The following is an 18,600-nucleotide window of genomic DNA, read 5'->3' as shown; positions in this document are numbered from 1 at the left end:
TAATCTGGACAATATTTAATAGATTAATAGTTAAGAGATTACTTATGTTATTGATATTTGGTTGGAAGTCAAAAAATAAATATAATAGTTCTGGTAAACAAAAATGAACTATTGCGCTCACATTAGCATTTTTTAAGCAACATCTTGCAAGTAACAATTTTCAGGTACTTCATTCATGCAATCAAAATTATGCTATCACATAATAACTGAAGGTATTAATGTTTTTGACACTTTAGATTATCTACTTACTATCAATTTCAGCCTCCACTTAGAACAAAAGAAATACTGGGGGAAAAATCCCCTCAACATAGTTAAAATTGAAGCATAAAATTGGGTATATTATCGTTCTTGAAATGATACTGTCTGTAGATGCACAAAGGGACTCACACATAAAACAGGCATTAAGTAAAAGCATCAGCCTTTCCAGATTTAAAACTTTCTGGAGGGAGGATTAAAAACCAACTTCCTTCCCAGCTGGGTTGGGCTCTTCTCCCACAGAACAGGCAACAGAACAAGAGGGGAAAGCCTGAAGCTGTAGCCAAGGGTGGTTTGTTTTAGCTATTACCAAAAAAAGATATTCATGTAAAGATTTGCCAAGCATTGGAAGAGGCTGCTCAGAGAAATGGTGGAGCCATCACCCCTAGTAAGATTTAAAAGATGAGTGAAAGTGGCACTTGGGGACGTAAGTTTAGTGGTGGACCTGGCAGTGCCAGGTTATAGTTAATCTTAGGGGTCTTTTCCAACCTTAATTATTCTGTGATTCTACTCCACTTTTCTGATGACTCTGCATCCAATTTTTGCAGTGACCAGGGCCTGAACAACATCTAGTCTTTACCACAACAAAGATATTTGAGATGTCAGCCAAGGGGAATACAGCATGCTTATTATTTCAGTTCATGAGTTTGTGTCTTTGAGGTATTTTCTCCCATCATTCTTGGTATGCACCCATGTGCTCTATCAGGTTTCTGGCTTATTTTCCTGAATATCAGAGCATCATCTCTTTGAGCAAAGTGCTATTTTCAGAACAAACACTAATTTTCCATTTCAGCTGTAGGAATAGCAAAGCTTTCAAGTATAGACTGTTTCAAGTGTGAGTCTGGAGCACCAGGTGAGTTCAGAAGACACCCAAGGATGTCCTCTCGCACAGCTTACTGCATTTGCTGCACTCACTGATGCTGCTCTGGTCTTGTGCAAATCAGTTGCTTCTGTTACAAGGATAACAGAGCTTGGACAAAAGTCTGTTGATCATGAGATCAGTTCATGAAGACTCAGTAAAATATATCAACTATTCTGATTCACATATTAATCTGTGTTGTTCTCCCATTATGTAAGTTTTCTTCCTCTACCCACTCACACAGAAGTAGGTTTCCTGGCATTCTTTTAGCTAGGATTATGCCCTTCTCACTCTTCAGCACCCCACCTCCTTCACTTGCCATAAATCAAATGCGGTTGCCGAATTATGTTTTTGCAGAATTATGCTATTCATCTACTGGAAAAAGCGAAACTGATCATCTGCATCTTTCCTCATTCCTTGAGAAATAACCAAGCCAAGCAGAGCACAACCAGGAGTTACCTATCAGATGAGATGAATCACTCAGTAGTGAGATAACATCAGGATAGCTCTTATACTATACAAAACATAATATAACACTACATTAAAAAAGGTGGACAGGTAGGCAGAAAAGGGGAAAAATTTGCAATTTTTTTGGAAATTATAAAAGAGGATCATTTTGGTAGGCGGTTTGGTCTTTGTATAAATCAGCTACTCCCTTGCCAGTGAGTGACATGAAAAATGTGTTTCCTGAAGCAAAGGGGAAAAAGGAAATAACAGTGGAGACATTGATGGAGACAATATGGAAAAGTTCAGCATGTTGAGTTATTTTAAGTTTAGAAAAAATGCCAGGAACCCAGGAAAGAAAAAATATAACGCGAGGGAGGGAATTTTACTTCAATTTTTAAAAATGTGTTGGAAAGAAAGTTCTAATCTAACTTTATGAGAAAATATTGTAGCCAGTAAAGCTGATTTAAACCCTTGAAATTGCAGCCAGGATGATGATTGTGAAATTAAAAAAACACTCATAAGAAGTAAAGGAAATGTCTTATTGGCTTATCTGCAATTAAGTAAAACACAGGTTACCTGAGGAAGAATAATTCACTAGTACAACTCACAAAAAAAGTGAAACAAAATGGAAGAAACAATTTTATCACTGCCCAATCATCAATGGAACTGGTCAATTTTGGGCTAGTCATCAGTCTATTCACTGATACTTAGGAATAATTAAACCTGTCAGGACAAGGAAGAGGAACAAATTAGTACACCATTAAGAGTCCCTTTCAACCCTAATTACAAGCTACCTTTTGTAAAAAAAAAAAAAACAACCAAAAAAAAACCCACGAAAAAAAACAAGAAACTAAATCGAGCCTTGCACGGGTTCCTAAGCTTGGTACCCCTGTACAAATATCACATCAAAGCAATTCTCAGATTGCATCCAGAACTTCTGGCAGTGTTTCATACTATTCCTAGAACACCTACTTCACTACTGAGGCAATGAAATGCATCTCCAAACACTGACCAATACAGTGCTCATTACACACATAAAGGAGAAGCACACATGAAAATACTGTTGGGAGGAAAATCACAGACCCTTATTACCATTCAGCTTCGTAAAACAAAAAATTAAATTCACAACACATACACATCACATGAAAACTGAATGAAGGCTTAACACTAGCAGATTTAATGTAAGAAGCCTTTATAAATCTGACCTGAGGTCTCTATGCTTTTGAGGAGAAACAAATCCAAGACAGAAAATTAAACAACAGAAAAATTCAACAACTCAAAAATAACCAAGAAATATTTGAGAATTAAATTCTGTTAACTTCTGGTTCTCTTGAAAATGTGTTTTCCATTGGAAAGCTTTGATATTTAAATTAGGAGCTTTCTCAGGCCTTACCTATAATAAGTACTGAATCTTTAGCAAAGACTTTTTGCTTCCAATTAAAGAACAAATGTTCATACCTGAAAGGTTTTGATTCATTTTAAGGCAACCTTACACAACTGGATAAACAGGCTTGTATATTCTGAAAGGGTAAAACTCTGCTAAATCTATAGACATTAAAGAAAAAATGGTTAAATTAGAAAAAACTTTTAAAGTATTTTCTCTCCTCCAAGTACAGCACCACTTTTATCTGCTTGCTAGGTCACCTGAGCAGAAACTACTTTAGAATCATGTAACACATGACAAATCAGGCCTTATCTTCAAAGGTGGTGCTGGGAAAACCCAAAGGAATTTCAAACTCCTGAGATACCAACAAAGAATTTAATTATTAAGTGATTTACTACAGTATTTTGATACTATAATCTGCCCACAATACAGGAATGGGTCAAAGAAAAATTGAAGCAACTCTGGTTCATTACTCTATCCTCAAATGTTTAATGTGTATATTTTCAAATGTTTAATATAATGTCAGATAGGAACAGAAACACTATTCTTTCTTTTTTAGAGATCTTGCATAAAATTCTTTAAGATACCCTGAGGGAATTAATAGAGACAAATCTCAACTCTCATCTATACTGGGAAAATGACTGAATGAGGTATTTCAGCAATAAAAGCAGCTTTGTCTAAGTTTAGCTCTCCTAAAATCCCTTCTTAGGGAACCTTTCACATTCAGAGCTGTGGGACTGAAGACATCTTAATAGCAGGCAGCACAGAAATTATGTTGTAACTCACAGACAACCTTTCCCACAGTCTTCTGATCAGATGGTGACACCAGTCCAAAGAGTCCCCCTTCAACAGGCTGGCCCAGTTCTCCCAGTGCCACTCCAGCAACACTGATACCCTCTAACCACATTTTTCTGCCACAGCTCTCACTCCAGGGATGAAGCTGAAAATCTGCTCCAGAAAGGCTCTTTCTACTTACTATTAGAAAAGACTTTGTCTGGATGCACCTTCAAGAAACCAACCGTTAAATACTGGAGAAAACAAAAATGGGGAAGGGTGAAGATGCAAAGAGAGAACTTCCAAATTCTGTCTGTCTGCTTCAGACATAAGTACAGCATTTGAAATGCTAAACAGGTGTCACTTTTCACTCCAGAATTAGTAATGTAACCTCAAATTGTCATTTTTTTGGCATAAAAATGCATTGAGATAAGGGACCAAGGCAGGAACCTTTTCATAGCCAGCTGTTTGTAACCACATCCATTGTTGAGCAGCACTTTAATAGTTTTAAAATCATGTACTGATATTTTAATATACATCAAAATATTTATTAGTCAACAGAATCAAATACCTTTATTTCTGCCCTTTGTACACAAAGTTCCACTATCTAGAACAGTATTTCCCATATTATTGATACATTAAAATAATAAAAATATTTTGTGCATTTTGATGCCAAATGCTGTTTGTAGAAACTGCATACCCTGGAACTGAAATAATTTATATTGGGAGTGCAAAAAACACTCATTTAAGCCAGTTTAACAAGTACAGTTCACTGCTGGAAGAACATGCTTTGGAAAATAAGACATCTCACACAGGAATTATTTCTTGATACCCACCACCTCTACCAGACCACACTGGTCACCAGCTGTTATTTTTAAATGGCTCTCTGTCATTCAAGATGAAACAAGAGAATGAACTTAAGGATCTTTGGTGGCCAAGAACATAGAAAGAGATATTAGTCAATCTTTCCTTTAAACATCACCACTAGAATTCAAATGAAGTGAAGGGCACTTTCTTTAAGTCTGATAAACAGCTCCAGGGTCAGATTTGATTACATAAAAGTTTTGAGTTCCAGCAACTTAAAAGCTTTTTTTAAAATTTTTTTTATAAACCTCATATTTTATCAAACATATGTGAACACTTCCAAATGTCAGGAATTCCAAGCACTTTCCTTATGACTGGAAAATTGTACCCACTCATGGTCTCTTCACACAGTCATCCCAAAGTGAAACCGAGTTCAAGGACATGCAGATGACACAGGGAAATTTATTTGTCTACATTTTTGTCCTAAATTTACATGAAGTCTGATGAGCTGTACTGAACGCCACAGAGAGGAGTACATTGTGTACAAAATAATCTTACTGAAAAGAAATATTTCCACATCTGCCTCTGTTCAGTTCCATCCTGCACAGACCGCAAAATGACAGCTCAGAGCAAATTCAGAGAAGTAAACTATACATAAGTGTTGAACTCTTCTTCCAAACAAATAACAGAGATTTAAAATCCAACATGAAAGGGAGTCAAAGCACCTTCCAGAAAGGAGCTCTGTAAAGAATACAATGCATCTCTCCCTTTGCTATAAACACTTCAGCCATGAACAAAAGGAGGCAGCAAGGCTGCTACCGTTAATCCAACAAAAGATTTTCTTCTAATTAGGAGTGAAACTTAGCTTACAAACTTTAGTAGAATTCAAGAGTTAGACAAAGAGTATGATTTATCCTATATCCCAACAATATTATTAGTCCTAATTTTTTAGCATGAAGTTTCCAGGGCAGCCAGCACCATCCTATATCACTGGATGGTTGAAAAGAACAGAGGCTGCCAAACCACTGCATCCATCTCCACCCGAAGCTAAAACTGCAGGAGACCATCATATTTCACTGCAGGTAATCCATTAATTAGTTTACTATAGGAGTTAAGCACATCTATTGCATGACCTATTGCAAAATAAGGAGTAGCATTTTGGCTATATAGTGAGGAGAGCAAAAGCTTACTTTTCACATGTATTCATAGTCACTCACTTACCTATGCCAAGCCTCTCAAGGAGATGTCAATAATCAACTTTTTCCCAGTATCTTCCCAAGTTTATTCAGGTAGTTAACTGTCCAAGGCAAGTGTCCCTTACTGAGTTCATGTAGTTCCTGATAGACACTGCGGGTGCAACTGTAATTCAGGTCTCTGGTCCATCTCTCATTACTTTGTCAAGTGATGGATTTTGTGAAAGACCTTGTTCCTCCTTCATGAAAGGAGGAAAACTGACATTGCATAGTGCAGATGGGAAGCACCATCCTCATTATCCCAGAAAATGTTAGCCTGACAAGATCAAATTAAAAAAAAAAAAAATTGGTATATATATAACGCAACATAATAAATATAAGCCAAGGTTGGTAACTATTCCAGAGAGTCTAAATATAATGCTAAAATAGTGCTGATTCCAATGACTCTTTCAATGCTCTGACCTAAGATAAAAAAAGTAAAATTTAAAAAAGAACCCTTCAAGTACATGCTTAAATTATTATTTCCTGCCTAGCAAAAAGCTTAAGTCACTTGTTTGGTTAAATACTGTTAAAATCAAGGGGACCTATACACACTCTTAAATTCACTTCCCACTGAGTAAAGCACTAGAGCATGTGCTAAACATGCCCTTGGGAATTAGTGTCTCATGCTGCACACTCCTGCAAATATTTTAGCATGTGTTTGTTTTGTTACCATGAATATTTCCATTGATAAATATGTCCATAACTGTTAACAGGAAAAAGACCTGGAGCATTACTAAGGAGGAAATTTATCAAACAAATTACAACTGCAATATTGCATATTTTTGTAAATTACAATCTTAGAGGTGAATGAGAAATTTCTCTACATGAAGAGATAAGAGTAAGGGAGTCAAAGCTGTTAAGGTGAAAAATATACTACAGAAATAAAGCAAGTTATTGCCACAGCTGACTAACAGAAAAGTAAATTTTCTTTGCTCAGCTTCCACATCTTTTCCATACTCACAGTTATTTAATAGGGCACATAAATCCAAAACAGCATAGCATTTGCATTTTTAATCCCACATAATTAATGAGCACTTTTCCCTCTTACTTCAATCAGAACCCCCATATAGGAAAATATAAGGCAATTGATGCCATATGTCCTTCTGAATTGTTATTCCAGATGTATTCCTTGTATTCCTTGGAGTCACAGAATTAAAGTTCCTGTTTCCTTGAAAAATAACACATTCCTAAAAACTCAAATGAAGTAATTTTGAGTATAAAGTAGTTTATTAATATGATTCATTTTTTTGGTAATGTTCATTTCCTTCAGCATTTTGTCCTATAACCTAAGTACAAAATAAAGGAAAAATTTACTTATAACATATTGAATTACCGAGAAGCACAAATGCATTTACCTATATCTTTTAGCTTAAGATTTTTCTGGCCAGAATGGTTAACTAACACTTAAGCATTTGAGAACTAATGTTTAAGTTTTCATTTCCATTAGCAGAGAATAACTTCCCCCATAGTCTGAAGCAGTGGGATTTGATCAGAATGCTTGCTTTTAAAATACTGCAATGTTTCATTATCTTTTTCTTTAGCCTTGTAAAAAAGAAAGAAATAAAAATGCACCGGTTTTGTGTGAATATTTGCTTAACTGAAAGTTAACTGTGCTTTAAGTACTGCAAACAGAAAATCAGAAGTGGGGAAGGGAATTGCAGCAATAGCTTTCCCACACTGCCCTGCCAACAACCTCAACCTTGTTGAGCCATTTTCTCTAAGGGCTAGAAGTAATTAAGTTTCATTGCTAAATCAGTCTTGAGGCTGTCTTGAGCAGAAAAATCACTTATGCTTAATTGCATGCGGTGATGTGGTGAGCAGTCCATTAGTCAGACTGCAGATACCAGTTTACTTTTTGCAGCTCTGCAGGATACTTATAAATGAAAGGTCATTATTTTATTCAAGCAGTCACTTATATAATACATATTTCCTACAGAAAACAGTGGTACTTCAAAAAAGGTTCATATTTGAGTTTTTGCTACTTAGTTCTACTAAATATTATTTTAAGGGTTGTTGGGTTTAAAAGCTTGAGTTTCTAAAGCTTAAGAACAATAAAACTAAATATTGACTCTACCATAATAAACATATATTTAATAATTATAATTTTATCAATTATAATACAAATATTTTTAAAACAGTATATTTAAAAAACAAAACTGCCCATAATTTTTAATATAGGAAGATAAATATGTAACACAAATAATATGTGTAGTCACACACATCTGAACACATGCACATGGCCTGAGGAATGTTCTCCATGACCAAGAAACTCTACAGACTCTTTGCTAATCAGAACCATATATTTTTCACCTGATTCCATCAACAAAGAATTAGTTTCCATAAAATTGTAGCTGCCAGGAACAGATTGGTTTCATGGTTCAGAGTGGGAGAATTGTTCCAGCAGTTCATGCACCCTATCATTCCTGCTGCTGGCAGACCAGATTTTCACCCATCACAATCACCTTGCACTGAGATATCAGTCAAGAAAGACAACATAATCCTTCCTAAGTGATTAAATATTGTAAAATATTAAAATAGGTTATTACAATGAAACAGTGCAGACTATTACTACAGAACTCTAGCAGTGTTAATTTCCATTAATATCCACTATTCCTGATTCTTGAGTACCGAGTCCTGAACAGCCAGCAACAGTATTTGATCTTGCCCATAACAATAACTTCCTTAACAACCATAAAGGTATCTAAATATCTCAGGCTGGACTGTTCTCCTGCTCTCATGCTGTTATTTAGGAACAGGGATGGTCTCACAGAGCAAATGCATAGAAGTTTTTTAAAAGAAGGAAGAACACCTAAGATTTTTAAATTAGAAATCATTTCAGATCACTGGAGTATAGTACCAATATTACAGAGTCCAAAAAAGCCAGCTGTGCTCACCCAGTAAGGATCACAACCTGTCATGTGATGGAAATGCTCCAGAGTCTCTTCCCCCTGCCACCAAATAATGTCACACTATTGAAAACTACACCCTGGTATGGGTTCCCAATCCTAGCAGACAACTTCCCTATCAACAGCATTTTCCCACATCTTCACATTTTGGAAAGAACTATAAAACCCTTGGCCTTTATAAGCAGGAACTGCTTACCCTAGGTATTGTAATTTGATTTTTCTACAGCTTAAGAGAAATGTATTTAAATTTTATCTTTTATATAATATTAATCACGTATATGCCCAATAAAAGTAGGATTATTCTAGTTTTATACCTACAGGAAAATGTTTGGGAATTTAGGTCTTTAAGCACAGAGTAGCACACAGAATCACAGTACTATTGTTTAGGTGGGAATGGAATGGAAAAAGCTTTCTCACTGACTATAGGCACATTGATCTTTTTTTCAGAAATCCAAAAGAAGACATTTCTAACTGCATTTTGATTTATTCAACCTGTTAACATACAGGACAATTAAAAGTTACCAAATATGACTATTATTTCTTGTTTCAACAATACTTTACTAAATATAACACATGGACAAGAAGCATAAAATAATTTGAATTGACTAAGAACACTGTTTTACAAAAGGAATGTTATATTTAATTAGCTGAAAGTCATTGAATGTAAGAAACATTTACACTAAAATTAAGACTCCTTCAAAGTGGCTGGAGAAGCAAATGTTGCATGGAGACTTCATGGCAACCATCCTGCATCTGAAGGGGGCCTATTGGGAAGCCAAGAGAGGTTTCTTCACCAGGCACTGCAGTGATAGGATAAGGGGGAGTGGCTTCAAACTGAGAGAACATTTGTATAAGATGTTAGAAAGAAATTCTTTACTGTGAGGGTGATGAGGGACTGGCACAGGCTGCCCAGAGAAGCTGTGGATGCCCCATCCCTGGAACTGTTCAAGGCCAGGCTGGATATGGCTTTGAGCAACCTGGTCAGTGGAAGGTGTCCCTGCCCATGATGGGGGGGGGAGATGGAATTAGATGTTCCTCAAGGTCCCTCCCAACCCAAACCATTCTATATTCTGTGACTATACATACAGCAGTAATTTAGTTTACATGCATATATTTACACTACAAAGTGTTATTGAAAATGGTGGACATTCAGACACTGGCTAATTCTTCCAACAACTTGCACAAAAACTAAGGATTAGTTACATGCATGCTTCAGTAACACTCAGTATTCTTAAATGCTTAGTGTTACTAAGGGAATGTGAACAAATTCTTAGCTTTATCAGGTTAAGTATCTTCTTACAGTTGTCTATTTCTTCAACTCTATGAATGAATTAACATACAGCAGTGTGGACACCACCAAAGTGAGAAAGAAGCATTATTCAAGCACCAAACTCCAGTAGCACCTACTCTGCCTTTCCTCATGTACAGGAGTAAAAATCTCCCTGCACATGATCTTTTCTCTTGCAGAACAATAGAGTTGCAGGGGGCAATTTTGGTGACAGGTTTTAAGTATAAAGCAAAATGACAGCTTCATTCCAAGGCCATGACATAGAAGACTAAAAAAAAAACTAGATTGGGAGCTAAATACATTTCCTTACACTTAGCTTTGTTGCCATAATTTTTTATTGTCTACTTTTACCATGCACTAGCTGCTTTGCTGATGCAAGACAGTAAGAAATCTGAAATACATAGGCTAAGTACTAAGAAAGGAAAAAAAGAGAAATCTTTAAAATAGGTAATTCCCTCCTTACTTTACTCCCTGCCAATACTTTCTTGGTGAAACACACCTGGAAAATACCTCTGGGCATAATTTAATTTACTTTTCAGCCTTGTGTTACACTTCATTAAGGGAATTTAAGACTATTCTAAGATAAATACATACCATGAGTTTGAACTAAAGAAAATTACAACAATAATAATGCCCAGCATGATATGCTAAATGCTTGAAGTACTAAATTCTATTGTTCCACTCCATGAAAAATAGACAGACTATATTTTCCATACACTTAAAAGAAAACTACAAAGCATGAGTTACATAGATATTATTTCACTTCTGTTTTGAAATTCAAGTTCTCAGAGTTCCCAAACTTGTGTGTTACCTTTCTTCAGTGGTACCTCTCCATATTCTGCAATATAACCACTGAAATGTAACCACTCTCTTATTTACAGGTATTTCTACCTTAAATGTACACCAGCCATGATTCCTACAGTGTATTAATTTTTCACATTCCCTAACAAACTAATGCTATCACAACAAAATTACTTAGAGCAGATTAATACTCTGTCAAGGCTAGAGATGATCTTTAGTAAGTAACAGATTATCTGTAGGCAAATGGCATTTTAAAAGAGCAGAAAAGTTCTTGATATTCAACTATGGTTTTAAAACAAATTTTCCTTTCTCTTCATGACTAAAAATTAATTAAAAATCCATAGGCCACTTAAAATGGATAACCCAGGGCAAGCTAGACACATAACACCTTCACACAACTGAACACATGGCAAAAACAGCACTGGAACACTGTACACTGGAACACCTCAAAGGCAATCTGCTGGTTTCTCTCCCCAGGGTTCAACTGCATTCTCAACCTCTCTCTCTCTCTCTATCCAATCAAGCTTTAGTTTTCACTGCATTTAATCAGAAGAATTATTTACCTTTGACTTACTTCCAGATAAGGTATGCCAGTCTTTGGCAATTAAATTACCTTTGAACTGTTACCCATTGTGACCTGCCAGCAGAATTTTCCAGATCCCAGTACTATTTTAAAATACTTCTGACACGTATGCCCCAACCCAAAACCTTAAGCCAAAGGACTATAAAATAGTTCTATTCTTGTGGATACATCTTATCCATTGCTTCTTCTTTAGAAGAAGTTATAAAATACAGGCTCTATACTACTTCCGAAATAGATTTCACTAATGAGAAAGCTATAACTATGCGTGCCAATAATTTGAGCTGTTAACTGATGGTTCAGAACACTCTTATAGAATAACTTTTTAATTTTGAATTTTTTTGAACACATTTCTTTTGAAAAAACTAAAAATTAAACATTATTTTCTTAGGACAGAGAGAAGGGGCTTCACTTTAGATGAACAGGCACTCAGACCTGCCTGCAACCAAACCCTTTCTTTTAGTTTTGCAAAAACCTTTCAAATATAAGGGGGTAATTTTATATGAGAAATTAATACTGAAACCTACTGGCACTTTGGATCTTACACAACATTCAGAAATACAATTTGGCTAAATTAAATTTACACCATTTTGCAATCTATTAAATTTAAAAAACACACATGTTTTCTGTGTGCCAACAACCCTTAACCAGGACAGGAAAACCCCAGAGGATAAAATTCAAGAGACTAACAATCCTTCATGTGGAGGAGATTATCATTTAATGAATCACAGAATCACAGAATCACAGAATTTTCAAGGCTGGAAGAGACCTATAAGATCATCTAGTCCAGCCCGATGTTCTAACTGTTCAGCTAGATCATGGCAGCAAGTGCCACATCCAGTCTTTTTTTAAATTCTTCAAGGGATGATGCCTCTACCACCTCACTGGGTAAATGATTCCAGTTTCTGACCACTCTTTCTGTGAAGTATTTCCTTCTTACTTCTAACTTACATCTAGCTTGACGCAACTTGAGACTGTGTCCTCTTGTTCTATCCGTTGTCGCCCGGAGAAAGAGGCCAACCCCCAGCTCACTACAGCCACCCTTCAGGAAGTTGTAGAGAGTGATGAGGTCACCCCTTAGTCTCCTTTCTCCAGGCTGAACAACCCCAGCTCCCTCAGTCGCTCTTCATATGGCTTGTGTTCCAAGCCCCTTATTAGTTTCGTTGCTCTCCTCTGGACACGCTCAAGTAACTCAACATCCCTCTTAAAGTGAGGGGCCCAGAACTGGATACAGTACTCCAAGTGAGGCCTCACTTAGTTCCATGTCATCTTCACATTACACAACTAAATATGATGACAGGTGTCCTAATATCTCTTTTGAATCACTCCATTGGCAAAATCAAGAAGTTCCTCCTCATGAAAAAAGCCATCACAGTTTCTGTTAATAATACAAAAGGTTCATGTCTATATGACTATAATTCCACAGGCAAGTTTCCAGGAGACTACACTGCACTCTGCTATGGCACAGTGGGCTGTGAAGAAAGAGGGCAAGGAAAACCTGAGCTGGCACTAATGTCACTTCAACTATGTACCCTCCTGTCCAAGGTTCTTTCAGTACATCTGTTGAACAAAAAGCAGTGCTGCACGAAGGAGTGCTTCATATTGCTGTTCCCACTGTTATGGATTCATTTGTACAAATATTAAAGAAATCACATTTTAAAGACCCTTACTGATCCCCTTGTTCAATGTTTAGCTAACTGTTGTATCACAAACACATCACTGGTACTAACTATGAACACAAATCTACAGAAATTACATTTTACACATATCTGGGCTAAATTCATAAAACTTTGCAATTCACATTACTGAATTTACAGAAAACACACAGAATGGTGAAATCTCTTAAAAACTGCTTTAAACAAAAGCAAAAACTTGTCTTTTTCCAACAAAGTCCACTTTGAAGCACGGGTATGTACTGCCATAGAAATGCATACAGTTGCATGTATTGCACTGCAAAGCAGTAAGCCATTTTAGGCTAGAAAAGCTTACATTTTTATGCTAACAGTCACAAAGGTCATGCATGTCTGGTATCAGTTGTGGCTCTCTGGGAATCATAACTCTACCATTAGACCTGTTGACTGTCAGCCTATGTATTTCATGCATTTTTTCCATTAAGCCTTCCACCCTCTCAGTTTATCCCCCTGCTCCTTCTCTGTGTAGATCCATTTCCCTCATCTACAGGCCTGAGGCCATCAATGTCCTGTGAGCTCATTGTCCTCACCAGATCTCTCCTTCCTGTTCAGCATCTCCACAAGATATCCACATCCTATGTGACACTGGTTCTGGTGTATCATTGGAACAACGTGAATAAAATTGGTCATTTCCAGTAAAATTCTGGAAGTTCTCTCTGTGTATAGTCACCAAACTGATCTCAGCTTGTGCCAAATGTATTCCATCCTGCTGCCATGCACTCAGTAACTCCTCACAGCCCATTGCTGCCAACCCTTACTCCTCCTTACAGCTTTCCCTTGGGGACTCAGCACACAGCAGTAGAGGCTTCAGGAATGCAGAACTGGAAAGTGGAAAAAGTCACCTCTGAAGCAGGAGCCTCCTTGTATTCCTCTTGTCACTCATTTGCTGCTGTTGTTTCCTCAACCCCATCACTGCTGCCCTATCAGCCAGCTCCACAGAGACAGCAGGCCTGTCTGGAGGAGACTGAACACTGAGAGGAACTGATGGCAGCAGACCTGAGCCTCTTGCATGAAGACCAGAGCAGAAGAAGCATCTGGAGAAGCTCTCTAGGTGGTGCCAGGTCAGGGCTCCTCAAATGCACGGCTCTCAGCTTTGTGTCATTAATGAAATGCACATTAGGATTCCCAGAGAGAAGCACAGCCATAGGATTTGGTGTGATCACATTTGCTCCCACAATTTTTGGATCATTTAGGCATCAGCTAGAAGTGGTAACAGAAATGAATAGGGCTCTGCCTCGTGCACCACCCCCACAACAAAGTAACTGATAGGAATATCTAATTAACACAGACAACAACATATTGAATCCTGAGAATGAATTCCTTCTGGGTTTGATTCCCTCCCACAGATGCTACTACACTTAAACCCACCCAGGAGCAAAATAACTGCTGAGAAGATTCTTCAGGAACCTCTATGATTATTATTCCACAGTTAAATAATTTTTGGCATGATGCACCCAATTTTGATAATTAGTTTTGGCAGCATAATTATACAAACTCTTAACAATGATTTTATAAACCACATGCAAAAGTAGAAAGACCAAACCTATACATCCTCATTTTTTAATTTCTTCAAGGAAAATAAATGAAAAACATAAAAATTCTATATGCATAAAGACCTGATACGGCCAAATGAATGAGGAAGTATTGAAAGGAGAAATAAAAGGGACTGCCAACTTATAAATCCACCTGGTGATAACAACTGGGTCATAATGCACAGCTTTAAACGCATACTGTGCTGCCTGTAGAAGAAATGTTTGCACAATAATCTGTTCAGTGGTACAGAAAGAATAATGCCATCTTTCTATTAATTTAAAATAAACAGGTATGACTTTTGCCTTCTAGCAGTGAACATTTTTACCCTCTCTCAAATTTTAAATGGTGTTACATTTTTAAGTGCTGATGTGAAAGTTGAACAGCACTTTTGCACATTTGGATTGCTGCCTCCATATTTTGAAATTTCCATTTTAAAAGTTTCTCTGTTTTGTTTTTCACTGCCAAATTCACACTTCTCAAACAGAATACAGTCAACTTTAGTTCATATTCAACTTTTTTTCTGGCTCCCTTTCTACTACTGTGTGCAAACATCCAGCAACTTCTTGGAAGAGCAAAAAAAATTTTAGTATGACTTGATAATTATATGTTTCTTCTGGAAAAATTAGCTTCATTTGAATAATGTAATTTCTCATTTTCAGACTAAGTGAATTATAATTACAATGGAATTCAATGAAAATAATTCCCTTGAGAGAAAACATTTTCTGCTGCATAAAGTCCAATAAAAATACAAGAGAGAAAAAAGGTATTTTCTTGTTTCTCCCACTGCCTTCTTACACAAAAAGCCAATTCTGGACCATTATTACATGTTTTATCTATAAATTATCTAGCTTAGTCTTAATTCCATTTCCACTGAGGCCCCAGGAATACCTCAGAAAAAGTATCACAGGACACCATACAGCAACATGAAGCTGACTTTCTTACACTTCTTTTCTTGCTAACCATGGTAACATCTTCTCACCACTTATGCTACTGCTTCTCCTCTGCTTCTCTCTAGCCTTCGAGGTGGTTTAATGGATAAAAAATGAGAAGGAATACCTGAAGAAAAAATTTAAATTTTTTCTACCTTATCAGTGAGCTAAACTGGCTCAACAGAAGATGTATCAGATTCAGAAATTACTAATATTATTCACAACAGACATCATTACATCTGTAGTTGTCCCAGTATTTTGGATTGCAAACAGTACAATTAGTTACTCTTTAAGAAAACCAATAATTTTTTTTTCCATAATTCACATCACTGACTGGGTAACTACATAAACCTTTTGGACAACCTGGTCTTTAAAACAGAAAATTAAGAACCCCTCACTGAAAAAAAAAAACAAAACTAATCAGGGAATTTGGAAAGGATGCACACATTAGGTAACTAACAATTCTGGAAATGGCATTACATTCTTCTGTGTAGAAAATAGCAATACACAAAATTCAGAGAGGACCCATATACTCAGAAAAGCTAAAACTACAGACTATGGCAGGACATGATATCTGAGGTACATCTTCAGACACTGATGCAGAGATACATTATTTTGTCACAAAAAAGAGATTAAGGCAACCTCATCAGTATAAGGAACATTTTACAGCACAGCTGGGACTCCAGGGTCAGTGTAGGTCAAGATTACAGACTGAACAGTGTGCCTCTGATAAGAACTTTTTGCAAACTTACTAGGAATTTGATCAAAACAATATTACCATGAAAAGACAGTGAGGTTTCTTACACTGAAAACCCACACACACTCTAGCATCCAGCTGTGGCAATGCCCAGATCATCCTTCACTTCCAGTGACATGACTGACTGAAGTATTTTATTTTTTAAATTAAATTCAACCTAAGTATAAATGGCACCAACTCATATTGGAGATATTCAATCATCAATGTTCAAAAGCATGCTTACCAGATATAAAACTGAACAAAAAAGGAAAAAAAAAATGTTCACCACAAACAGAAGTGTGTATGACCAACATAAAATTCCAATACATTTATCCTCTCTGGAATAATTGATGTGTTAATATTTTGTATATTACATGAAGTTACTATTTCTCAAAAGGAACAAAGGATGAAGTAACCCCTTCACAGCTATCCAGTAACAAATATTGACCTCCTGTGAATTTCTCTAGTTTTGACCATCTTTAATCGAGAAAATTCAGTGGAAAAACTGGAACCCAGCACTTGGCAAAGCAGCTGAAAGGCTCTCTTGAGCCACTTCTATCATATGGCTAAGTAATGATTGAAGCAAAGAGAAGCATAGGGAATTCCTTGAAAAATACTTCATTTCTGACTAGGCAGTATTTATGTTCCTGTTCTCCATTAAAACAATACTGGAATGTAGGTATGCAAGTTATATGTAGTCCAACTCTCTTCACTTACCTGAAGACAGCATGACTTCCAGGAATTTATAAAACACTATATTAATAAAGCATTACATCACACATAAATAAGAAACAAAAAAAATAGATCTATTTAGCCTTACTTCTCCATGTCTTAAAGGTGTGATAGCTCCTCTTGCTACTGCCATTCGGAACAATGTTTCTGTGGCCTGCATCAACAAACACACAGACAAATTAATCATTAAAAAACAGCTTATGACAGTTTGTTTCAACTTGTTACAACATTTTTTATATTTTCTGCTAGCACCTATTTTACATTTGAATTGCTCCAGTAATTCCTTTAGAACAATCTGCACAGTTTAGGGAAGGTGAGACATATTGAGGGCTTTGGTCTCAGCCTAAGTAACAGTACATGATCCCTCAGGCAACATCCCAGCTGTTCCAGAAGACTCTTTGAGCAGGTCAGAGATGCTCAGCCCCAGAAAACTGTTCTCCAGAAGCTGTAAAGTACAAGTGGGGTACTGTGGAAAAAACAACCATATGGTATTTCATGACTCATGAAACTTAATTTCAAAATTGCTGTTTAATAATATACATTTAAACTGACCAATGAGTATGACAAAATAATATGATGTGGTGCTATTCCTAAAAGCCCCTCTTAACTCTCAGTAATGGTGAGATTATAAAACACAACATTGTCATGTGCAAATGGCAGGGAATACAATTTTGGGGAAATCTCCCATCTTTAATTAGATTGAATACCTTTTTGCGTTAGTTCCTCCATCCTTTCCTTAATGCAGTGAGACAATTAAAACATACCTCTGATACAGATATAGGTTACTGGCTTAATATCAACTATAATAGGTTCTGTACCACCTATCTTTCTACAAGCTGGTTGGAAAAAAGCATGAAAAAAATCTGCAAGCTACATAAATTCATGGATTGGCACAACAGCACACAAATGAACAGTTTTGTTTTAAAAACTTGTTTCCATAGCAAACAGTGAAGGTGGTTTCAATTTCAACTGCAAAAAACCGTGGTTTTAATCTCTGGTTCTAATTAAAAAAATACCCTGACATTTAAGGATCTGTTTTAAGGAGTAGTTAGCAGGCTGTTTAGGAAAAAACAACAACAACAACAACAACCACATTTAGAAAGATTATAAATAAAAGCAGTTTGCAGTAGCTGATCATGTTTCCAAACAGTGATTTGGAAAAAAAGTATCTCAGTGTTTCCATGCTCACATGACTTGCTGGGTTCCCACTAACACTACCTTAAGACAGCTGTATCTCAATAAATATGGTATCAAAGACCTCTCTTGAGATTAATTCCTCAGTCTTCCAAGAGACAGATTAAGTGAGGTTTACTCCTTCCTACATAATTTTCTGCAGAAAATAACTTAATAAAAGATATTTTAATTACCTTATGTATTCCACACACACCTGTAAATGAATGTGTACACTCCAGAACATTGGGCTGCAAAATCCATTACTTCATTTACACCCACAAGGACGCAGGGCAGTGCTCCACTGTGATTCTGCTTCTCAAACCTTTCTTCTCTGAGAGATGAAGTGAACCTCACACAGCCTTTTGTATTTCACGAAATTGGCTTCTTTCACCAATATTTTAAGGGATGTTTCAACCAAATTGAGCATTCTGTCAATACAGCTAAGCTGCTTTTGTTCCTTTTGAAAACCACTG

At 36.5% G+C, this 18,600-nt stretch overlaps 1 protein-coding gene across 1 annotated transcript in view; it reads right to left on the bottom strand.

The window, feature by feature from the left end:
• TMEM135 (transmembrane protein 135) overlaps positions 1-18,600 on the bottom strand; it is a 157,509-nt gene that overhangs the window by 71,704 nt on the left and 67,205 nt on the right. Inside the window, exon 5 of the mRNA XM_059465996.1 lies at positions 17,043-17,108. Within this exon, the coding sequence (XP_059321979.1) occupies positions 17,043-17,108 (66 nt within the window). The remainder of the gene's footprint in view (positions 1-17,042; positions 17,109-18,600) is intronic.

The sequence above is a fragment of the Ammospiza nelsoni genome, chromosome 2, assembly GCF_027579445.1.
Source record: "Ammospiza nelsoni isolate bAmmNel1 chromosome 2, bAmmNel1.pri, whole genome shotgun sequence".
NCBI lineage: Eukaryota > Metazoa > Chordata > Aves > Passeriformes > Passerellidae > Ammospiza > Ammospiza nelsoni.
The sequence above is the reverse complement of the archived record's forward strand: the minus strand, read 5'-3'. Positions and strand labels throughout refer to the sequence as shown.